Here is a 24942-nt window from a genome sequence, read left to right on the forward strand (position 1 = left end):
AATTCTCTACCTCGCAGTCTCACCCTGTATTTGTGGATTCCTGGCTGCAGGTCTTGCCTGGAAGCAAGTGGCTGCCAGAAGTGCCCCTGGTTATTGCTTGTTTCCTAAGTCCTCACTTCTGGAAACCCAGACTGATAAGGGGCAGATACCACAGGCATCCTGTGTTCTTAGGCTGGAAGCTGATTATAAGCAAGTGAACAAGATACACAGTATTCATATTTTAAATGCAGCATTCATCAGGTAGATATAATTTCATTCAACCGGTATTTTAAAATACTTGGCCATTTTTATAATGAAGAAAAGAGGTGTAGGGTGTTTACAACAGAAGAAGCTTCATAAGGTCCTTCTCCCCCAAAACCAGACAATTGTGCCTCTTCCTGATGATGCTGTTTATTGCCTCTAGGCTGTCTCAGGATGGAAGGCATCCCTAGTCAAGATTTTTAAAATCTTGAAAGCTATACAAACAACAAAAAAAAGAGGTTTGTTCAGATGTCAGGTAGATTTATTTGATTTGTTTTCTTTCCTCCTCTTTTTCCCCAAGTACAGAAGATTGATATCCAGTAGATGATGTTGCTGGACTGATTTGTAAGGAATGCTTGGGGCTTGGAATGCCTGCCTGGGCTTCTGCTCCTTTTGGAGATATTTTAGAGTACATTAGATGTTCTTTGGATATGTATTTTATGTGGGTTTAATAGACAATGTAAGAATCTAAAATAAGCAGTTCTTTATAAAATATGAATTTTAGAGACATATGAATTAAAATTTAAATCAAGGAAAACTTGTTTTATCTTGTGAGAAACAACATCACCCATGATTTATTACTCTATCCACTTAGAAAATTTGTCTTTTCAAGTTTGTGAATGCAAATCTTAAAAAATACAAGTTGTAAGACACCAGTGTGGCCTCCATTTTTAGTAATGTGTGATTCTCATTTTGTCATAATTGCCATATTGTGTGATGTGTTTCATTTATGATGGTATTTACATTCCTGCAGAATTAAATAACTTCTCTGGAGACATTTTTTAATTCCTAAATCTTGTAATTTTGTAAGATGGCAAGAGATTTCAGTGACAAAATAAGTAATATGTTTGCTGAATTTTCCTGACCTATAGAATGTACTGCTGGCTGAAAGGCTGCAGGTCAGTCATTTTCCTTTGTCTGCACTTCACATTGCAGTTGCTGATGGGTACAGAGCCTGTGTTCTATGACAAAGGTTATCCCAATGCTTTGATTTCATTTCTCTGCAAGTTAATTTCTATATAATTCAGTCTGAAATTATTTAGAGAATATTTTTCTGCTTTCTAAATTTTCTGACCATAATAATTTTCATAAAGATAAAGCACTAGACAGGCTCATAAATACCAAGAGGACCAATATGTGTTACTGGCAATGATAAACTCAAATATTGATGAACATGTAAATATTACAGCTGAATTAATGCATCAATGAATGCATTAATTTAATGCATTAATTACATTAATAGTGACATTAATTGCTGTAACATCAATTTTTTTGCAGGTCACATTTGTTTTTTTAATATTTTCCATATAGCAATATGAGTAATAGCTTTTAGGAGAAATACTCCAAACCTGCCATTGAACATGAGAAAGCTAATTTTTCCAATATTTGTGAGTGTATATTTAAAAGCACATTGCTAGGTTTGATATTTTTTTTGCAGCATTAATAACGATTATTCTAGTAATCACTGTTACTGAAAAGCCTCGGAACTGAAGTTACTAAGGAGAAAAGAAGGTGAAACGCTCCTTTTTCCTCTTGCAGCAGCCGACGTCGGTGGCCACGTCCAGCGTCCGCCTGGGGCTCCCGGTGCAGGCCAAGGTGGTGCCGTCGGCGGGCGCGCTGCCCGCGGGGGCCGGGCTCCCTCACGCCACGGTCAGCGCGGGCAGCACCCGGGGCACACACACCAGATGGTTCCCTGGGAGGGGGGAGGCACAGGGGGCCCGCAGGAGCTGTGCCTGCCCCTCTGTCCTGGTTTAGGGCAAACCTGGGAGGAAACCTCACATGGGGTCCCTCTGGAATAGCAAACCCAAACGGCCCTTCACCAACTGGTCTGGGAAAAAATCTTCTCAGAGAAAAGTGGAAAAAACTATTTATTTAACAAACAAAGTGCCCACGAGCATAAGGAATGAAGAATATGAAACAATGAAACCTGTAGTTCTGCAGTGAGATGGCAAACTGAGAAGGTTCTTGCCATGGGTTAGCTGGGTTCGCTCAGTCTCTTATCAGTCCCTCTGGCACTGGAAAATGCCGTCCTGGGCCCTGGTGAGCTGCAGGCCTGAGCTCCCGGTGCTCTTCCAGGTTTTTCAGTGCAGATCAGATTTTAACAATCCCAAGAAAAAGGGAAAAAAATAGTCCAGGGAACTTCTCTGCCTCAGCTAGCTGAACTAACTAAAAGCAAAAAAAAAAAAAAAAAATCTGTTCCACTGTCTGTCTGTACTTCAGACAAACACCAGTCCAGGAGCAGAATGTGGAGGAGTGAGAGCAGTTTCTGGGTGCTTCTCTTCCCCCCTGCTTTGCTCTCAGAACCAATCTTAAAGGTGTAGAACTTAATATACAGCATAGACAGAACAGGCAGTTGGGGATACAAGCATCAAAAACTCACCCCATTACACCCTGGGTCCCTGGAAGTGTCCGAGGCCAGGCTGGACACTGGGGCTTGGAGCAGCCTGGGACAGTGGAACTGGATGAGCTTTAGGTTCCTTTCAACCCAAACCATTCTATGATTTTACGATCTACGTGGTTTTTTTGAAAGTAAAAACTAATTTTTTTTTCAATATGAACTATTGACAGGTATCAGTAGCTACGACGAGTGCTCAAAATTTGTTCAAGACAACAGTCTCAAGTGGACCCTCGGCGTCTCAGCAGGCTGCGGTGCTCGGGGGCGGGCAGAGCCAGGGCGCGGGCCCGCCCCAGGGGCAGCCCCGGCTGCCGCTGCCCCCTCACACGGCGGCGCAGGTGCCAGCACAGCCCCTGGTCATCCCCAGCTCCCCCGTGCCCGGAACCACCGTGGTGTCGCAGGCAAGTGTGGAAAGAGTGGAAACATTGTTTGCTTAGGACTTTAGGAGCTCCTGGGGTGGGTTCAGAAGCAGGAAGAGCTCTTCTTCAGGCAAGCATTTATCTCCTGCTGGAACAAATACTTGACAACCAGGGAAACCCTTTCCCTGGTTTCCCCTAAATGAGATACAAATTCTGAGAGGGAGGAAGAACACTTGTGGTCAGCTTTCCCCATCCTGCCGTGTATGTGGCACTAGTGAAAGAACTATTCTGTTCCTGTAGCCACAGCAGTCAGGCCTTTGGACTTCATGTTTATCCAGTTGCAGGGCCTCAAAACCATGGTTACACTGAGATGTGTCGTTTCTGTTTCTGGGAGGAATTATGCCATATAAAAATAATGAAACTGTTAGATATGATGTTGTTTGAAGACTTATTTCTAATTTGATTTTACTGCTGTAGCTGCTTTGTACAAAAACATACTGAATCAATAATTTAACAAATTAAGATGGCTTGGGGAGCGTTTGTACATTGTCTGTTGGGCATCTCAATGGGGAATGCATCTCCAGCAAATTGTTGTGTTACTTCTCATATTTATTTGTACCAAACCAGACTGTAAAATATAAAATTTATTTCTTCCATCGATTTTTTTTGTTGTTACTTTCAAGCTATGATGTTCAGTTACCTAAAGAAGATAAGAAAGTCTCAGGTAACAAGCAGTAATAGCAAAACATACTTCATATATGGCCTGTCTGAGTTACAAAAATTTCATCATTTTCCTTATTTGAAGTGGTCAGGGCATGCATTGATTGTGATGGAAAAATAGCATGGAGCTCATACTTGTTTTCTTTGGCTTTTGCAGGAAATGCAAGAGAATGTGAAAAAATGTAAAAACTTCTTAGCTACCCTTATAAAACTTGCTTCTCACAATTCACCATCTCCAGAAACGTCCCGCAATGTGAAAGCTCTGGTTCAAGATTTGTTGGTAAATATTCAGTTACTTTTTATTTTGTCAGTTATCTATTAAACCTCTTATTTGTGGGTGCGAAAACTATTGTTTTGATCTTAACAGTTCTTTTGGTTGTAATGAAAGGGGCTGGGCTTCATCAAAATGCAGTATTCTGTACATTACATATATTAAAACGTTTGTTAAAGGCAGACTTTCTCTTGGTTTTTGAAAGGGGAAATGCAGCAAAGTATTAAGTAGGCAGATATCAAAGCCACTCTTGTTTTGATGTGTAATATTTTCATTGTTTCTTTAGTAAAATACAGGATTTTTCCTTGAGGATTCATTAAGTTTTTTTCCTCCAAACCCTGGTCTTCTCTGAAATAAGCTCTTAATTTGTGAAGCACAGAGTGACTGTAGATACAATTCCTTCACAACATGGCTTAGAGTTTGTAGGGCTGAAGGAAAGGTGTTTTCCTGAGCTGCTGATTTTCAGCTCTTCTGCAGACAGATGTCCCTGCATGGAGCCTTCGTGGCACGGGGATTTCCAGAGGCAGAGCTGGGCTCGAGTCCTCGGGGCCAGAAAAAGGCTGGACTTGCTGCAGTGAATTGTATAAATGAGCTGCAGACAGAGGTTACTGAGGAGCTGGGAAAAGAGTCAAGCTTCTTAAAAGAAATGTAATAAAGTTTATGAAAACTTTGATTTAAAAGTAGTTGGTTTACATTTTTTGAATTAATTGTCAGAGAAAACTGTGTATTTCAGACAAGCCTAAGACTTTTCAAGCGTGAACCATTCAACAGTCATATTCAATGATTCCAGTGAAAACCTGTTTTCACTTTTACTGACTTTAAAAGAGAAAATAAGTAAAGGTAACCACTTACAGTATTTTAAACAAAGTACCTATACACATAAATATATTTATTAAAGCTTATTTTGTTTGGTTTTTCTCTTGTTCTATATCAGTCAGGAAGGCTAATTAATGTTTTTATTACAACCTGAACTTGTAACTAATGATTCTTTAGGAGAATCATAAAATGCACACAAGTTAGAATTCCCTTTTAATTACTACTAAATAAATGATCATATATTTGATATGCTTGTAACTGTGTATTTTGTGAGTATACATACAAATTCATAGAGGAGAAGATTTTATATCTACTTGTAAGCATGCTTTTTATGTATAGTCATGCTTTACATATACAGTTTTTTATATATGGATTCTACAAGTTAAATTGTACCATCAGAATTGGTTTTGGAATTATTACAAAGACTGACAAATTTTATATTTGTAAGGTTATGTTAACAAGTTTTTTTTGTTGTTTTCTTTTAATTTTAAAAAAAGAAATCACTATGTGAATATTAGCAAGAGAATGGACTCTGAAAAGAGACTTGAGTGTTTCTGGGGCCTCGTTTTGTCTTAAATTGTGCATCCCCAAGGGAATTCTCTGAATTTTGAGTGGCATTTTTCATGTTTGAATCAGTGCTTGGCAGAGGGATCTTAGAGAGGAATTAAGGGACTTCAGCTCTGGAAGTTTTTGATATGGCAGCTTATTTAGCTAGAGAGATATGTGTATATAATAGCTGGAAAAGAGGCAACCAAACAACTGAACTGAGATGTTGATGCCTTTTTTTTTCTTCACCCTGAAGGACGCAAAGATTGATCCAGAAGAATTTACAGGCCGCCTTCAAACAGAACTCAAATCATCTCCTCAGCCATATCTCGTACCTTTCCTTAAGGTAATGTGAATATTGTTTGGATAGCTTTATTTCAGTGCAGAATTTCATTATAGTAAGTCTTAGAATGTCCTTTTTAAACAGTGTTATCTTCACTGGCCCAGAGCAGGACTACACTTCCTTTACTTCTAAATGCTGCCCATTTCTGCCTAGACCTTTCCTGGCTGGAGGTCCCATGAAGGCTCCACCTCGGTCAGGCCAGGCAGGTGCAGCAGCCTGGGACAGTGGGGAGAAACAGAGAGTTCCCACAGGAGGGAGACCTCGTGTCCTTGGGACCTTGGCTAAGTTTTACAAAAATATGTTTGTCATCCAGAGCTGACCTGGAGTTCACAGCTCAAGTAGCCCTGATCTAGAACGTTGCAGTCATTAGATTTTTAAAAATACCCAAGAGTTACTCCCTAGTTTGGAAACCATCCATTGGCTATTCTGTAGTGATCCTTTACTTTTAGAATAAATACACTTTTCTGTAGTAGTAGGTAATTTTTTGTCAAGAAGAAAAAAGAATCCCAAGTTATTTTTGCAGAATTCTTCAAGTAATTTAATAAGCTGTTTCCATACTGTTTTCCTAATCTATGTTTGGGTCGTTGATAACTTTCAATCCACGTGATTAAAAATGACGTAACAATGATTGTGAAAAACTGAACTGGATAAAGTGTTGATTAGATGATTCTGCTTCTAATCTGGAACTAATCAACAGTAGAATTTCTGATGTGATACCAAACAGATTTGTTGTGGGCTCCTAAGTTAGTATATGTGGGTATATGTAGTATATATAAGTAAGTATAAGTACACATGAATTCAACTTTTAATTGGTAAAAATTAAAAGCTACTGTAAATTAGCTACAGTAACTTCCATATGCATAATTATATACAAACATAAAATGCATGTTTAAGTCCCAACAAAACCACAAATATGGTTTCAAAAGTATTTTTGCTCTGGTTCAAAACTTCTCTGTTTAGGGCAGATTTTCCCTCTCTTCTGTCCCTGCAACTTCTTTTCAGAACTTGTGCTCCTGTTTTTTCAAGTTATCATGAACTCTTTTTGTGGCTTTCACTGCAGTCACTTCTAGCATCATGATAAGTTTGGATTGATTTCCTTTCTTTGAAGTCCTTTCTGGGCAACAGGCATTAAGTTTTTAAATCAATAGTAAAAGTTTAGAAAGAGCTGTAGCTTGGGCTAAACACTGTTGCATTCTACAGCTGCCTGGGGGAGCACTTCAAAAGAACACTTCTGCCACTTAAAAAGTAAAAAGTTTGTTCATGAAGGTACAGTAAAGCCTTTCAGAGGTATATTAGCCTTGAAATGGTATGAACACGGAGCTTACAAAAGCATGCTTTTCTAATCCTCTTACAATACTTTACTTCAGAAATAATACAAGGAACAACTCCTTCTGTAGGGCACCGAGAGTGAAATCATCTGGTTCTAGGGATGGGAGGTGTGCCAGGAGGAGTGAATTGATGGAGTTTCCTGGGAATAGGGTTGTTCCATGGTTCTACCTTTTCTGCTTCCATTTCTTGCCCTTCCAAAGACCTAAACTACAAGTTTTAGATAGTCTTGAAAAGAGGAGCATTATATTTTTCTGCTACAGTGGAATTAGGGGCATGTGAAAATCTAGAGGGTTGCTAAATCCAAATTGAAAGCTTACTAAAAACTGATCTTTCTCTAACAAAATATATTCAATCTTAGTTCTGTTTGGTGAACAGGCAGTTAGTAAAATCGGAAATAAAGATGCATTCTTTTAATTATGTTTACAGCAAATTTCAAAATGCTTTTTGTCAATCTGCCAATTTTGATATTTCATAAACTTTCTTCTGTTTTTAGAAAAGTCTACCTGCACTGAGACAATCTTTACTGAATAGTCAGCATTTGGTTTTGCAAGGACAGCCGTCTCAGCAGTCGCTCCAACAGACCAAGCTCTCACAAGTGATACCTCAGTCTGCCTCGGGAAGCATTTCCTCTGTTGTCACCACACAGACAATAGGAATAAGGCAACCAAACAACATTTGCACAGTCTCTGTATCAAATGCAGTGCAGCCTCCTCAGGTTAAGGTGGTACAGTCAAATCAGAGTTCTCAACTGGTAGGTACTGTAGCATGAAAGAGGATTTCTTAATGAACTGTGTGGCAGTTTTCAGTGTCACTTTCACTGCAGCTTGTTTGGGAAAATTCTTTGCTGTTTGTGTCATGTTCTGTGATATGTGGTAGTACCTCATTTTCTGTCATTTCACATGTATGCTCAACCATTACTGCAGATAACATTATTAACATAAATTTAAGGAAGTGCACTCTTGGTCTTTTTGTCTGCAATAGATTGGCTGTTGTATGAGCACAGTGGAATTTGAGGGAATTACAAATGTAGAACAGAAACCTTTCCAAGATTTACAGGCTAGAGGATAGTGTGGAGTATGTCATTAGGTATGCTGCTTTGCTTTACAATTAAAATTAACTCTCTCATTTTAAACTCTTCTGCACACAGTTATAAAATCTTGTAGAAGGATAGCTGTGCTGTACCAGGATGTTTTGTTTAGCAATAATGAAATTCTCTGCTGTTGCTCACTGAAGTGTGTCTTGTGCATAGTGGAGTATTAAGTGCTTAATTTCATTAATTTCAAAGGCACTATCAGTAAGGCAGCTGCACAGCCAGGTAGTCATTGAGAGCGTGGTGACTTTATCCTGCAGTTACACAGGATCTTGTGTGTGTTTGCACTTGTAATTAAAAGTGTTTTTACAAGGCCTTGAGTTCATACAGGCATTGCTACCCTTTGTGAGAGTTTCCTTGTCTGTGGTTTCTCTGTATGTGTGAGTGAAGTACTTCACATAGGTTTTAAATCTTTTTAGAGTGGTTCCAGAACATGTATCAAGTTGGTAAAAATTTATATTATCAAGGCTGAGAAATGCAAATGTGATAATGTAAAAGCTTACAGTGACCTGTCCTTGAGTTTATTGGCTCTATAAAGCATATAAATAATTTGTAAGGTGTGTGGAGAGAGAGTATTTCTTTTGCTTTAATTTAAAAATAGCAGCACACAGTCTGAAAGTACCTGAGTTGTGTCTTGAGTCTTACAGGCATTTCTAGTGATTAAATTAACTTTAAAATAAAATTAATATAATTTAATATAATTTAGCATAGTTGTAATGCGTAAGAACGTCTTGAATGATAAGATTTCTGACTCTGGCAGCTGTAATACGCACAAGAGAGCTGGGTGTTTTTCACCTTAACTCAGCTGCTCCAGTGCAGGTCCAGCCACTTGCATTCTTTCTTTTTCTGAGACGACTTCTCCCCGCCCTGTCTGGATTGTTGTATTAATTAGACAAGTGTTCTTCACACTTTTTGTGACACCTCTTTGATTTGTCCATGTTTCATGACTGAATGGACAATAGAAGAGCAGAAACTGGTGATAATTACAGGCAGTAGGTGGAAAAATTACTCCCTGTCCCAGGCTAAGCAAATTTCTGCCTGCAGCTGACAGATTGCTTACAGGTAGAAATGTGCATGGCCAGTAAGTGTGGCCTTACCTCATGCCACAATCTAAGGCCCACCCACTGCCAGGTAACATGGCTTTTCCCAATGTTGTGCAGCCCACCTTAAGTGCTCCTGTGCCCACTAGGCAGGTTTCCCCCTGCCTCTGAGAAACACTCATGTAGGACAAAAATGGGTAAGACCACAGGAATTCTTACTCTTATGATGGTAGTTCTGGTGGAGAATTTTCTGATAGGGATAAAGCCAAATTTCTGGGAGAGGCACATTTTGCCTGTCTCATGTCAATGGATACTCTAAGCAAGCAATTGTGATGTTAACCTGAGTAGAGATTAACAACGTGAAGAGCTTTTCTGACATCCCTGTGTCACAGGAGGAGCTAAAACTGCTCAGGTAACATTGTGGACATTGATCTGATGAGCAAGAGAAGTTGGTTTTCTGTCTGTAAGGAGGTCACAGGTCTAGGGCTGAATTTTCATTTACTGGGTACATGAAATGACCACTACATTTTCAAAAGGTCACAAACTGCACAGAGCAAAACTATGGTTGATGCTATTTCTTTTCTAGAAAATATATAATATTTAAAAAAATGTATATAATAGGGAGAAGACATTAAAAATCTTAATTTATTTGCTTTAGTGTGAAGCTGTCTTTTCATATTTCCTTTAAATTTATTAGTCATTAGTTAATAGAATCAAACATTAACCAGGCACTTAGTGACCCTCAGAGTAGTTCTGTACACACAAAAGCAACATCAGGCATCAAGAGTTACTGCATCAAAAATTCTTAGCACAGCAACCATCAACTCAGGTGCCAAGCAGACACCACAGCAGCAGCTCCATATCACCCCAGTAACTGCTGATAAGTCCTGATGTTTCTGTAGTGACAGTGATCACACTGCCACAGCTCTCAGGGCTCCCCGAAATCAGAGCACAGAGCTGCTGGCCATCTTGCCTTGGACTTGTCCGGAAGAGGAAGATTGCAGCTGGCTGGCCTGAGGGGAGCCAGCACTGATGGAAGAACTGGCTGAGCTCCAGGTTTTCCAAGCCTGGAGCTCATTGGAGAGAGTTCCAGCTGGCTTTGCAAATTGTCCAGCTGCAGAAGGGCAAGCTTGTTTTAGAATGTAGATATTTTCATACCAGCCAGTTTACAGTAGTCCAGTTTCCCTTAAAACTTGAAGGGTCTGTTAGTTGTTCCTTCCTTTGTCTGTTCTGTTTCTCAAAGGTGTCAGCCGTGGTGGTGCTTTCTCCAGTTGTTTGAGGCGCCTTGCAACATGAAAATCCTGTGCACGCTGTCAGCATGCAGCACAGCTTGCACAAGGGCTTTGAAATGTACAGTGTTGGCAGAGATGAAACTGGAGACTTTTGATCTGTTTAGTAAAGTCCTGGAATCATGTTCCAAACTATGGAAAACAATCCTTTATAAAGCTAGATAGTGCTACTTCTACATAAAGAAAAGGGGAACAATCTTAGGCTAATATTTTATTGATGAGACACTAATGAGATAAGCCAGCAATCAATTTTTTAAATTGTTCTAAGTGCAATGTTCAAAGTTTGTCTAAATTGCTGTTCTTAGAGTCTGTGTGCTCTGTGTTGCCTTATATATACAGACACTGCCTGTCCTGTTTTGGGTGTTGCAGCAGGTTAAACCTGTGTAAGAGAGGTGTTCTTTATTATTCGTGTTGAGGTTATTGATGGTAGTGGAGGTGGATCAGCACTTTATGTGTTGTGTTGGCACTGGCTGCATCGTAAGGGGGAAGCACTCCTGCAGGTTAAAGCCAAGTATTAAACCTGAGTGATAAAAACCCACTAAGAAAATCAGTGATCCATCTTAATTAAAACAAATTTCATTATATACAAAGCTGTATAAAGATTCATGTAGGTCTAGGGTTAGGAGGGATGTATGGAAACATATCTGCACCATTACTGCTGCACTAATTGGGCACAGAGTCCAGAGGACAGGCTCTGCCATATTCTAAGTTACACTGGAGCAGGATTTGCTCAAACATTTACTGGTACTTTCCCTGCACTGTCACAGTGGTTAGAGTCTCTCAGAGTTGAGATAGAGTAATGGAATTTGGAAACAAGATACAGCAGGAGAATAATAATTTTGTTATATGGAGAGGTTCCGCTTGGCTTTTTAATTCTCTGCTGAAGCTCTTCTGGCTTCACTTCTCTGTTCATGAATGAATGTAATTTGTACACATTTTAGTGACGTTTTAGGAAATAATTTTCTTTTTGTCTTGTCTGCAAGGCAGCTTAGAAATGGAAGAGCAATAGATGGCTGTTTGGATAAAAGGAGTATTTTCTATTAATTAACTAATAAAGATCTAGCTACTCATGGAATTTGGTGTGCAATAACATTTAAATAAAAATGGCTGTTGAGCAGTAGATATCTGGGATCCATTAACTGGAACAAAGCCTACACTTGACAAATTGTATGCCTATTTGAAACACAGTCTAGTGGTTTTCTGAGTTGTTATCATGGACTTTATTTTCGGAATTCTGTACCTTAATGTAAGGAGAATATTATCACTGATTGCTGTTTGGAAACCAATAAGAAAAGACCAGGCTTGAAAGCAAAGATTAAAAGAAAAGCTTAAGAGAATTGAATACACATAACTTGGTCAAACACTGATTATAAGGGAGAATAAAAGGGAGAATCCATTATTTGGAACAGACCAAGATGGTATAAATATGAATAACAGGATATAATTAAATGAAGTAGGGTTTAGGTAGGATATAGGGCAAAATATCCTTAAAGTAAAAGAGAATATTAGGTAGTAGATCAGCCTCCCAAAGACAGTGATGAAAAAGCCATAACTGAAAACACTCAAAAGTAGATCATTTGACCATTGTAGGAGCAATTGTATAATAAATTGAGGAGCAGGTGGGACAAGTGATCTCATGTCTTCTGTTTTATTTTTCTTCACTTCTTTGTTGAAAACCTATACTCAATGTAATAATATTGTTGTCATATTAACATTAAAATTTATATGCTGAGTTTTTAAATAGTCTTTTTTTTTAATTGGGAGGAAAAATAATTGCTTATGCTGGTTATGTGGCACCATTGACAAACTGTAGCTGCTACTGCAGTATGGTAAGCAATGGTAAATACAAATTCTAGGCCTATAAAAGCATGAACATTGTAAGTTAATGCTGCCAGATTACATGATAGCTGAGGTTTGATATGACATTTATCTTCAGGAGTGAGTAGACTGATAAATCACAAGTGGCATAGCCACAAGTGAGTTAGCAAGTGTTTACTCATGAGTGAAGATAAGTGTCATATCAGACCACAGCGATTCTGAATTTTATCTGTTTATGCGTGTCTTGTTTCTTCCTTCCACAATACTTTTTTAACTTAATTGGGAGAAAAAAATGCTAAGTAAAAGATCTATTTTTCAAATTTATTTTTGTTTTTCATTCTTTGTAGAAGCTCTTGTTTACTGTGTTTTTCTCTTTACAGTAGTAGTTGATAGGTTTAAGCTTTTGGATCAGATGCTTTTGTTGCAAAGGGTGAATTGAGCCAGGCTGGTTTTGTAGCCCTCATCAAGTAAAGGTTGGAACCTCGTGCATCTGCACTGGTCCAGGAGATTTGCAAAATCCTTGTCCTCAGAAACTTTAGCAATTAGTTCTAATCTTATTGTCCTAAAGGAAATTTCCTTTCAATGGTTTCTAGGTAGTGGCTCTTATTTAATTTTGTCTCTCTTGTGCAGGCATGAGAAGGACTGATAACTTCTGTTCTCTTTCTGCTCCTGTATGTTTGATGTGCTTTGGCTGGATTCTTTCTCAGTCTGTATTTGTTGGTTTCGTTGTTGATTATTGGTCTGTGTTCATATCTGTAATTTGTTCTCTGTCCTGTAAAACCTTCCACAGTAGAAGATGTCATGGAATGATCATCACCTTTTGCCTTGAGATTAGGCCTGGAGAGAACCATTATTTTATTCTCATAGTTACCAAATCTATGCTTTTTGAAGAAAACCCTTAGAAAAAAAAGAGTATTTTGGCTGTGACCTCTTTGTTATTCTGGTTATCAGTAGTGTGGTTGTAAATCCTTTTTTGTCTTCATGAGCCTGCTGCCTTACAGAAGCACCTTTGTAAAACCATCCCTTTTTTCACCTTTAGCAAAGGGCAGAGCAGTGTCTGCAGTGTTCAGGAGCTGAGAGGAGGAACTGGTCTGGCAGAGCAGACAAATGGTGAATCAGAGTGAGTGTGATAGTGGAGAGAGATGACAAGGGGAGAAGTGTGAATATGAACTAGAGAGAGAGAATACTTCCTATTGTGAGACATGAACATCTTACTTTGCAGAAAAATTTCATTTCATGGAAGAAAAATGTAGGTAACTGTTGACACATTGCACTTGGAGAAGCAATGTCATTACTTTGCTGCTTCAGCGTGTTCCTTGAAGAGCTCCAAAGTGCAGCAGCCTAGGACATGATGCTTCAACTTTAGACAGATAAATTGAAGAGGAATAACTAGGATATGACAGTACTTGCTGTCTCAACACTGTCTTGATCGTAATTTTGTTTAGTAATTTTGCCATTTTCCGAACTCTATCAAATCCAGGCAATGACTAAATCACATAGTCTTTTCTGTGCCTTTGCTGTTCCATTGTGCTTGCTGTCTTCAGAGGCAAACATAATTAAAATGCTTCCCTTTTTAGTGGAGGTGGAGTGAACAGTTTCTGTAAGCTCTGGAGACTTTTGTGTTCTGTCTTGTTACCTTTTGTAACTCAGCACTTGAACAAAATCCGTGATGATATGTTTATGGACACAGTGGTGAAAGGTTGGAAAGGGCTCCTGGGGGTGTCTTGTGCAGCCTCCTGCTCACATCCTGGGATGTCTCCCTTGTGACCAGTTGTGTTTTGAGTGTCTTCAAGAAGAAATTACACAGCCTCTCAGGGCAACCTGTTCAGAGCTTCCACCCTCATGGTATTTTTTTTTCTTATATTACGTTGGAATCTCCTCCATTGTAGCTTGTGTCTTTTGTGTTACATCCCTCTGCTCTGCACATCTGAGGGAGTCTGACTGTCATCTCTACATCTTCCCAAAGGTGGTTGAACAGCACCAAGATGTCCCCTTTTCTGGAGGCTGGAGTAATGTCCCTGATAACCTCTGTGTCCTAAAACTTCTGTATCTGCTCTCTCAGTCTGGGGCAGTGCTTGTGAGCTGATCAGTGGCAGTCAGCTTTGATTCAGAATATGGATAGATAACGTGACATGGGGTACACTTGGGCATGTTTTTAGTCTGTGAGAAATATGAAACCATTTAAGTTAATCATCTTCCAGACCAGCATGCTAGTACACTTGTTCATTGTCTGCAACTTTCAGGTTAAGCTAAGGACTTCATAGCAATGTTTGTGATGTTGGAAAAACAGGCAAGAAGATTAGAACAGTTTGAATTGTCTTAATTGATGAAGTGTGGCTTAGTTAAAAATTTAATTGCAGGATTCTCTGATTCATTGGTTTTTACTATGTCCTTAGTTTGCCTGGAAAGGAGTTACACACCCTGCTTCAGAAACAAACTGCTCATGTTAATTCCTTAATAACATCCAGATCTGAAGATTGCATCTGTGTTGAAGCGTTTCTTAAGACCCCAGTACAGAAACTGGGATTTAGTGTAAGATGCTACTCTGAGCTCTGGTGCAGTTGTTCATTTGAGTATGTGCTTGTTGGTGATTGGTTTCTGTGTGGAGTTTAAGATGAAGATTTTGGTCTCTGCCCCTGGAAAAGTTTGTTTCTCAGTAATTTTCTGGACTTTCAGCATTTGGACATACATTGAAGTCCTAGTACAGTACTTGCCAAAAGACATATTTTGGAACGTATTGCATAATAAAGAAAACATTGCCATTTTATGTCATCTTAAATGGTTAAATATTGTCCTGTCTGTAATGGTGTTAGTGGGTCATTTTGTAGGGTATTCACATGAAAATATTAATCAAGGGAAACAGAACTTGGTTCTGAACTGTAGAGGTTGCCTCACAGAGAGGAAAAAAAATGTAATTGCAGAAGATAACTGCAATAGCAGATAGTAATTCTGTCCAGAGGACCCACACATCTCCTTTATGGCCTGACTTCTGGCCCATTAAGGTACAACAGCTTTTCCTCACTATTCTCGGAAAACGGATCCAATAAATTACTGTAAAAGTGGCAACATTCTCCTTTCTCATACCAATGTATGTTTGCTTAATGTGGACTATGCTTTTTACCACAACCACTCTTGTTCATGCTTCCTGTGCATCAAAGTGCAATTAAATTCAACTTTTTTCTGTTATTTTCACTGATCAACTCTGTTTCTTTCCTGTTTTTAAGCATGGTATCTGCTTTATTCTTTCCCCTCTGAATGTGATTATTCACTTGCTGTCTTGACCAAGTAAATTTCTGTTTGCTCCATTTCTGTGCTAAGTACAAATGCTCCATTTTCCTTCAGTGTCCATGGTTGAAGCTGAATTCTTAATCTTTTTTCCTTTTCCCTTTCTGCAAGGTGGTTATTGCGAGTACTTCTACATCCTTCTACATACTTCTACACAGGTTTAATATAACTTTTTGACTATATTTTAGGATGTGCAAGATGCAGTTTTGTAACTTCAGAATGGCCCTATTTGTTTTTTCTCCAGAATACATCCCAGATCCCTCATGACTCTTTCCTTGTTTGTAGTTTTTGCCTGTCTCCCATCCAGTTTTGGAGCCCTGGTTCCTGCTGATGGAATGGTTTTCACATTGCCCATCCTCTACTCTCGTGTCTCTTTTGCAGATGCTGTTTCTGCTTTCCTTTTCTCCAGAGGTTGCTTTGCAGTCAGAGATTTGGCCATGGGTTGTCCAGCTGAGTGAAGTGGTTTTAGGTGCTCTTTGTGGGGCTGCCTTCCAGCAGGGAATGCTGCATCCCACCGTGGGAGGAGCTCAGCTGTGACTGTGGCGTGGCCTCTGAAGTTGCCATGCCTGAGTGGTGGTTGGAATCTTACTTAAAGAGCTTTTTGCCAGTGTTTTATTTTCAAAGTTTATTGATGGGTTTTTTTACAGCTCTGCAGCATCCAGACTTCTTTCTGAAGCTTGTGTTCATTATGTCTGTGCCTGCCTTGTCCCTGATCATATGAATGTGCATTTTGCTGTTGAATAAATATGACCCTTGCATGTGTTTTCTTTTTGATTTGATTTGTTTGTGGGTCAAATTTTAAGTTCCTAACCCAGGTTTAGTTTTGGGAAAGGGCTTCAGAACCTGAAGTAGTAGTAAGTGAAACTTTGAGAATATCAAATTAGCATTTAAAAGATTCATAGTAAATGATCACCCCAAAACTTGGTTTGCTTTCTTGTGTGTATCTGACTTTAGAACCCATAATATTTTAGAATTTATTTTTAGTGTTTTCTTTAAAAAGCGTAGATATTTAGTGCAAGGCCTAATGTTTGTAGGTGGATACCACTACTTTTATTGCAGCATTTTCTTCTACAAAACTGCTTTTCTTCCTAGTAAAGTTTCTGAAGACAAAAGTCTGAATTTTAATATTAACCTTACGGATTTGAAATATATTTTTAGTGAAGGTTGTAAGGTATGCCATCTGTGTCGTATATTTAATTTTTTTTAAAAGCATAATGGCAAACTATGTATATACACACACACACAACCACATGCATTACATGAATATGACTTTTGTCACCAGCTGGTTGTGCTTGTAGAGATCCACGTGCTTATCTTGGTAATTACAGGTATTAGTGTATTTACGTTGTGTGTGTTTGTGTATAAAGAGTATAATATAAGTATACTTTTCTTTAATAATAGCAGATTATCCAGTCAACATCTGCTCAAACTGTGAAACGAACCCCTGCTTGCCAGACTACCCAGATTAGGATGCCAGTGGTAATAACTCAGACCATTAGACCACAAGGTATGGGTTTAAATGTTTCAGTGAGATTGTTACCTTTGTATGAATTTTGTTGTAATTACAAACGAGTAGCATGAAAAAAGCGTACAGTGTTGACATTGGCAACATTGTTGACATTTATTTTTACCTCATGCTGGCTGAAGAATGCATGTTTTCCTATGCAGTTTCAAGGTGTTTCGGACCAACACAGTGAAATGTTTTGAAACAACCTTAGTACTAAACTCTCACACGTTTAGCTCCTTACTTAGCAGATTTTCATAGAAAGTTCTAAACCAGGTCAAGAACTTGGCTCTCACTGTCCTAAACTGTAGCTCTGGGCCAAGAAAGAAATTCTGCATTTTCCTGAAGCCTGGTGGATGCCTCAATTTAATCATCCTACTTCTGGTTCATACTCCGAAGCAGAACATGGTTGTCCCCATCTCTGCAGCTACAGAGGTCAGGGTGGGAGCCCTAGAGAAATTTCTCAAGCCTCACTTGGTTTGCTTTGACTCCTGCCAGTATGTTTACTTTTGGGTGAGGTCAGAGACTGGCTCCAGCAACCTGACATGCCATGATTAGCCACGGCACGTGGTCTGTACACACCTTCCTCATGTGTCTGTGCACGGGGGTTCCATGCCTGGCTGATACTGCCCACATCTCTAAGAGGATCGAAGCCTCCTTGCTTCCTAATAAATAGCCATTTGTTTATTTCTACCACTGAACCTCTTAGACTTGGGTTTTATTTTTCCTGAATATGTGTGAGAGTATCTTATTGGATGTGGGCATTTACATGACTGAGGGTTTGTAATGGAATACAGAGCTTGTCATCTCCAGGTATTGAGTCAGGAGCCAAACTAGTTTAAATGCACATAAAAGCTATTGCTGCCTACTTGACTTCATTGTTTGGTCATTTCTGTTCTCCTTGGGAAAAAAGAAACATCAAAAATGTTTAATAGCAGTTGATGTTTTACTTGCTCTGCTCTCCTAGGGGGATCCAAAGGTTGAATGGACACAGAGACTGAGCTGTTGCTGTAATCCTGTAGGCTGTTTCCCAAGTTAGGAAGAAATACAGTTACTCACCATAAAATATGTTTGTTTGATAGCACTGATGCTCATGTCCTGAGTTTGTAACATGTCCATGCATCTTATAGCATGAGCTTTCACTTCTGACTAATGTGTTTGAGAGTGAAGGCAGATTTCATTTCTTTGCTTGTTCAGTCTCCAAGTTGTGAATGTCAACAGTGTGCTGAGAATTTGCATGATGCTGGCATCTGTCTTTGAAACCAGTAGGTTTGGAATATGAGTTTATTCTTGATAGCCCTTGATCAGCCAGTGCAATGGAACTTAACTGGCAGTTTGGCTTATGGTAGATGGTTTCATAAAAGCCAATTTATGCAAGATCCCGCTTTCTGGTGAGCTTATTCCAATTTACAGGTTTGCTTAAGCCCTCCAGTATATTGTTTTATTTACAGAGACAAAACAAACAAGAATAAGCATTTAGAAAAAATCCCAGTATAAAATCATTCATCCTGCAGCTCTTGTTCTAGGGAGCAGTCTGCCTGTGTGCTGGCAGCACTGTCAGGAGTGCATCATTGTGATGTGTTGTTAAAACCTTTTCTGTAAACACCAGTGCAGTGATATTTTATACTGGCCTAGCTATTCATGCAGAAGGAGATAATATGCTGGAAGAGGACATCATCTAAGTAAAAATTACAGTAGCATAATTTAGTGGAGTGTGACTTGTTAAGGATAGTCACCTCAGAACTGAGCTGACCTCCACAAAGTGCTGCATTTTCCTCCTTGGCAGGAGTGGATCTCCAAGTGTAATGTATCTCCCATACATCCATGTGAACAGACTGCAATGCTTCTTAAAACAGTAGTTTAGATAAAACTGGCAGGCTTTAAGGACTTTTATATAAATAAAATTACTTCCATGGCAGTGGAAGTAACACCATTGTTACTGCATGAAAAATTCACACTCCTTTACCAAAGCACTCTACTAGTATAATAATTAGGTGAATTCCAGCTTATGGATGGAGGAACTGAGCCAAATAATAAAATAATTAACTAGAGTATTCGTTGCAGCTATTTAACCAGTGCTGAAATACACCTAGGAGTTTATAAGCTCCTAAATTTGAACTTATTTTTCTAGATCAAGCTAGTTAAAATTTGAAGCAGGGATGCAGTGGTGAAAGACTCTGTATGTCATTACCAATCCCATGAAATATCTAGGCCCACAGGTGATTTTAATTTTCAAAATATGCTCTGCCCATAATAAAAATGGACATTTTAGGCATATTTTATGTCTAACCCTCAGTCATGCACAGTTGTGATTTATTTAAACCAGAAAACTCAAGTGTCATCCCAAATCTTATATTCACTTTGCCTGATCCATTGAGTAGAATTACATATACTTGGGATGAATGTGAGACTTAATTCTTCCATATCCATATAGATATATATGTTGTCAGGGTGCTTTTCGATCAAAAATTATGATCTGTAGGAAACAAAGCATTGATATTGATTCCAAAGAAATATATTAATTCTGGAGGAGTGCTGTTGTTACTTAAAGTTTGCCATTGCAACAATTTCCAAGGTTAACACATTTTTAATCTTCTAGATCTTAATTGTACCAAGCAGAAATCTGCTAATTTTTCTTATTGTATTATTTCTTTCCTTCCTTCCAGTTCATTTAGTAGAAAACCTTTCCATTAGTTCATCTGAAATAGATAAATGAATTGCCTGGTCCGTGAACTAATGCTCTCTGTGACATCTCATGGACCTTGAATATTATGATGACAAAATATTTTTATTCCCCAGGCTTGAGCCTGAGGTCCTAAATCTGGTTTTGTATTTGGTAATGTTGAGAGTCCACATTACAGTTTATTTACACAGATGGAGAACCCAACAAACACTGCCAAATCAGTTTCTTTTAAGATCATATGCTGGAGTTGATGAAGACTTCAAAATTAAAAAAAAGTAATGCAGGACTCAGTCAAAGCTAGCAGCTTTGTATAAGCCAAGAAATATTCTTAAAAGGATTTATTAGGATAGTTGTGTTTCAGGTTTTTACTATTCATGAAAGAAAAATACTGTAACTCTACCGAGGTTCTTACCATGCCATTTATGTCACAACTGAGTCACTGGGTGCAGGAACAGCCTTCATGTCCTTCTCAAAGCCTCAAACACTGCATCTGCACTGCTCAATAAAGTGGAGTGATAAGAGAGAGGTGAGGTCTTTCACATCAAATAGAAGTGAGTTGTTTTTACATGCCAAAACACAGGTGGGATTAAAGGAAATCCAAAATACAACCCAGGTAAATGTGTTTAGGCAGTCAAGGAGGGCTTACTCCAAAAGTTTCATGTCAAGGAGGAATTTAGATCTCTTTAATTTCCTGAATGGCCACCACATTTTGGCTCATTTAGAAATGTTTTACTTGTACTTCGAGACTTGTAAAGTCTAGATACAGACACGAATTATTTTTGAGTCATTGTTTTCAGGATGAGAAAGCAAAAGACAACCTTTATGGGGGGTGTGTGTCAAATTTGGCAATAGTGTTTTTTCTTTTATATGCAATGCAAAACATTTTAAAATACAGGCAGTGCTTTCAACTCTGAAATACATGTTTTTCACTCCAATAAAGAACAATTACTATATAGAAAATGTAAAAGGCATAGCTAACACCTGAGTAGCTCTGACTTCCAGTATTTGTATTAAGAATGTTTCAAATTTGCCTTCTTTATTCTGTACAGATTATCCAGGAAAGTGGTTTACTGGAAATTGCAAAAACACTTACAGATATTATAAATATTATAGCTTTTTATGGCCAATGGTTTTCAGTTTTGGAATCTTCACTGTTCTGTAAATATTGAACAAACCTCAATGTTAATATAAATTTTGTATTTTAAATTGTTCTTCTTCAGCACGTAGTCTTTTAAAATAATAACTTCCTTTGTTTGCAATTTACAGACAGTTAAATTTAGTTCCTGGACAGAAGGTTCTTTGATGTAAATTGTCTAAGACAGCTCATAATAACATTGCTTGGTGTTTTTCAGGCACAGTAGGGAAGGCACCAACAATACAAGCCAGTAAAAGTCCTGGGGGCTTTGGTGTTCAGGTCTCTGCAAATCAGAAAAACAAGCTGAATGACCCTGGAGGTGGTTCTTTCAGGTAAAAAAAGAAATAATAATAATAAAAAAATGCAGTGGGGTGGTTGACGGGGGGAGCTGAAGCATAAAACAGAATTTAGGATTGGTGTAACACCAGAGGGCAGTCTTTTACAATAATTCCTGTCTTTTTTCCTGGGATTGGATGGCAATTTTCATGCTTAATTCTGGTTTTAAAAAAGGGAGGGGATCCTGACACATCTTGCGGATTTTTCTCTTAAATGCACATTAATGTTTAGCAAAACCATAAATTCTGTGGATTACAATAAAACTTCTGCTGGATGGAATTGTGTGCAGGAGGATTTAAAGGATGCGCTCGGTGTTCTGCGCTGGGTTCTGCCGCTGCTGGGGAATGTGTCTGCTGGGAAGGGTGTGAGCACAGGGCCTCGTGGGGAGCCCCTCCTCGGGCAGGGACAGTCCCAGGGCCTGCCAGGAGACCCCTGAGCCTGGGGGTTCTTGGTTCTTTTAGAGGGACTTGCCTGGCTCTGAGCTCAGGAATCAGGGGTTGCAAAGGTTCAGCACAGTAGCAGGGATGCACTGAGCTGCTCTGCCAGTTCTTTATACTCCAAACTTTTATTTGTGCATATTTGGGATATTTTTACTTTTTGTAGTGAAAAGCAAATCTTATGTTTGCTGCATTTTGCTCTCGCTAGCACCATTTTGATTGTGTACATTTTAGTTGTGTTAAAATATTTTCTTTCTTTATTGAATGACAAAATATTCCTCAATTTTAATTTTCGTCTTCTGGGATTCTTATGTTGCTCTGACATAATCAAACCACTAATTAATTTTCAGGCTTATGCTTTTGCAGGTGAAGTAAAAGAGAATTTGTAGCTCTTTGAAATATCTCTGCTTTGAGGCATGTCAGTATTGTAACTAATAGTGGTAGTACTTAGTATTAATCTGGAAGCAAAATCATTCAATTTTTTATTTTCCAATGCTTTTGCCTCCCACTGAGTATTTAAATGAATTAAAATGTCTGTTGGGTTCAATTGTACTGTCTTAATAAGTATTTTTTATGTTTGTAAGCAACATGAGCATTTATTCTTCGTTAGTATGGCTTTCAATTTTACATACACCAAAAGGGACAGCATTTTTTAACTGGATGTTGTAAACTGTGCCAGGATTGATTCTTGCATTCACTTAGTTTATACATAGAATATATTAGGTTAGCTGGAATTGTTAATTTTCCCTTGGGGAGAAGCAAATGCTCAAGGCACTGATTGATAAATCAATAAATCTTTAGTGAGTTTGGTAAATAAGCTGTCAAGGGTGTATGTCATTTTTCCTCTAGAGAACAAATTTTAGTCAGAATTAATGTGTTTGTTTCCTTACATTGTTTTCTCCTTCAAAATAGTAAGACACAAAGCTGCATTTAAATAAGTCCATAAAATTGCAAGGATTTATAAAACAGCAGCAAAGATCAGGCTTTTTCCTGATATCTTAACAAAGAATTCAGTTGTTTGCATATTTGCATTTCAACCCCTAACCTCTCCTGAGGACAAATAGATGTCTGACTATTAAGCCTGAAGGCACAGAGCTGGAAATCTGTATTAATCCTCTGAAAGCTGACTAGTTTTCCTCAACATTCCCAGCGTGTGTGAAGAATGTGTTTTTAGCCAGAAGGCAAACTGGCATCTAAAGCAAAGCAAGAATTTTGAAAAATAGTTGTGCTATGTATAAATTTATTTTGCTCTTAGTGTTTTATTATTGCATATTTGTTTCATTATTTTGCATTCTGCTTTCTTTAAAATAACTTATTTGAGCTTTTCACTTTTGTGAGTAAAGTGTTGGTCACTAGAAACAGATATTTGAACTTGATTGTTTTTTGGGGTTTTTTTTCTCTTCTCTGTTCTGAACTGTAGGAGATACAAGATGGAATTACATAAAAGATCTAGCAATTAAGAATTTTGCAGATTGCAGCTATGCCTTTAAGGTTAACATTTATTAATGAACTGTAAGACTGTCACATGAGTTCACTGTTTGCTACAGTAGCTGTTCTGTGATGCAGAGTTCTCAACCCAAGAATTCTGCAATGTTAAGCTGTGCTTGTGAAATTTTAGGTCACTTTTTCTAGTATTAAATTTATTGTTGCTGTATTTTTCAGAGAGAACTACATACAACCCCAGTTAGTTGACTTTTCAACTCTGTTAATACCTAAGGACAGAAATTTAAATTTAATTTTTAGTAATTTTTGTGTTTGTTTTTCAAGCAGAGGTCTCAGCTTGGGTTTGTACCGTAACAGGGCACTCTGAGGTTTCTGTGGCTGGGAGAAGCAAAAATCCCCCTGAAGTCTGCCAGGGCCCTGCATATTTGTCCACAGGTGCTGCTCACCCCTGCACTGACAGCAGCTCCTGATGTGCTGAGAGCAGCAGCTCTCAGGGAGTCTCACCCCAGTTCAGGTGGTGGCCATTGCAGGGAGCCAGTGGAAGCACTTGCTGCTGATGCTGAGACACAGGAATGGCAGTGGGAGGCTGCACGTCCCGCCCGGAGCCGTGTGGTTGGATCAGGGCTGGCCCGGGAGTGCTCTGCGTTCCTCCAGGGATGGAGGTGGCTGTTTGTCCTGCTGTGGTGCCACCCTGCAAACCCTGACAGGGCGTGGGGGCAGTGCGTGGCAGGGCCGCAGTGAGCACACCCCTGCCGTGGGGTGTGGATGGTGCTGTTTTGTTTGCACAGGGTGCCAGGTAGCCAGGTGCTCCTTCCTTTCACAGAAACCTTCCCTTTCTGAAGTGGCATTTCCATCTGACCTCCTGGAACCTGGCAGTGGCAGGTTTTGTACAGCCAATATGATGGGGCTTGTTTTCAGAGATAGTTCTCTGAAGTTTCTGATGTCATTTGAAGCTGATCTTAGTATCTGTGTTTTATTCTGCTGTCCGGCTGCATTTTGAGGTAAATTCTATGTGGAAATAAAAAACCCCTTGCATAGCTGAAAAAAAACCTCTTTTCTAGTATTTTATTTTCATTTTTAAAAATAAAAGTTTAACAACATAAGCAAAGCAGCTCGCCCTTGAAGTGGTTGAAAGCTAATGGGGATATTAAATGGATAACTTCAAAGTTTTCATTTCAAAATGGTATGTGACAAAACCTTGCCCTTGAAGTTTTTTGTTTTTACAAATGAATATTTCAAAGTATAAGAGGATTGTGTTTTTTCTATGTATTTCAAAATAAAGAAAAATGCTGACCATAAATATGGTCTGTTCTGTCAGCCCTTCTGCATATCAGGGTGAAGATTTCACATAGAGAATGAACTGTGTGGCAAAGCAGTATTAGGGAGACATTTCAAATTATAACATTAAAGTCAGAATAAACACTATAATTAACGTGTAAATGGAATCTATGCCATTATAAAATATAATAGAGTAGTGACTGTTCCAGTAGCTTCAAGTCACCGTTTATATGCCATGTATTGTTAATCTCTGGTGGTGTGATCCATGGAATCTGTGGGATGTAGGGACTCTTTCCTAATGACATGCAATTTCCCCTGTAGGAGAGAGGGCAATCAATGGTATAATGTTGTCTCCATTGCTTTATGCATTCTTCTGGCTTGTTTGGGAGCAGTTCAGTATTGCAGTTTGGGACAGCAGTGGCTCAAATCTGACAAAGTGCGTGAGAAAGAAAAACTCTGCAATCTTGCAGTTAAGGTTTGTTCATAAAGAAAATCCCACCAGGTTTTTATAATGGCTTGTCTTAGTTTAAACAAAGTCTTTCAAACCTTTCACAGATAACTGTGCAAATACTTTGGGTTTGCTTG

General features: G+C 38.7%; 1 protein-coding gene across 5 annotated transcripts in view; it reads left to right on the top strand.

Moving 5' to 3' along the window:
• Positions 1-24942, top strand: part of LOC134557424 (transcription initiation factor TFIID subunit 4-like) — a 150807-nt gene that overhangs the window by 16482 nt on the left and 109383 nt on the right. For 3 of the 5 annotated variants that reach the window (XR_010082048.1, XM_063410413.1, XM_063410417.1), the window contains exons 3-9: positions 1780-1890; positions 2809-3036; positions 3872-3994; positions 5604-5693; positions 7513-7770; positions 16943-17048; positions 21081-21195. Coding sequence is in view for 4 of the 5 variants with exons in the window: in XM_063410413.1 (XP_063266483.1) it covers positions 1780-1890; positions 2809-3036; positions 3872-3994; positions 5604-5693; positions 7513-7770; positions 16943-17048; positions 21081-21195 (1031 nt within the window). In the remaining variant the exon portion in view is untranslated. The remainder of the gene's footprint in view (positions 1-1779; positions 1891-2808; positions 3037-3871; positions 3995-5603; positions 5694-7512; positions 7771-16942; positions 17049-21080; positions 21196-24942) is intronic. The other 2 variants (XM_063410415.1, XM_063410416.1) reach the window with 2 other exon arrangements.

This window comes from Prinia subflava, chromosome 13, assembly GCF_021018805.1.
Source record: "Prinia subflava isolate CZ2003 ecotype Zambia chromosome 13, Cam_Psub_1.2, whole genome shotgun sequence".
In the NCBI taxonomy this organism is placed as follows: Eukaryota; Metazoa; Chordata; class Aves; order Passeriformes; family Cisticolidae; genus Prinia; species Prinia subflava.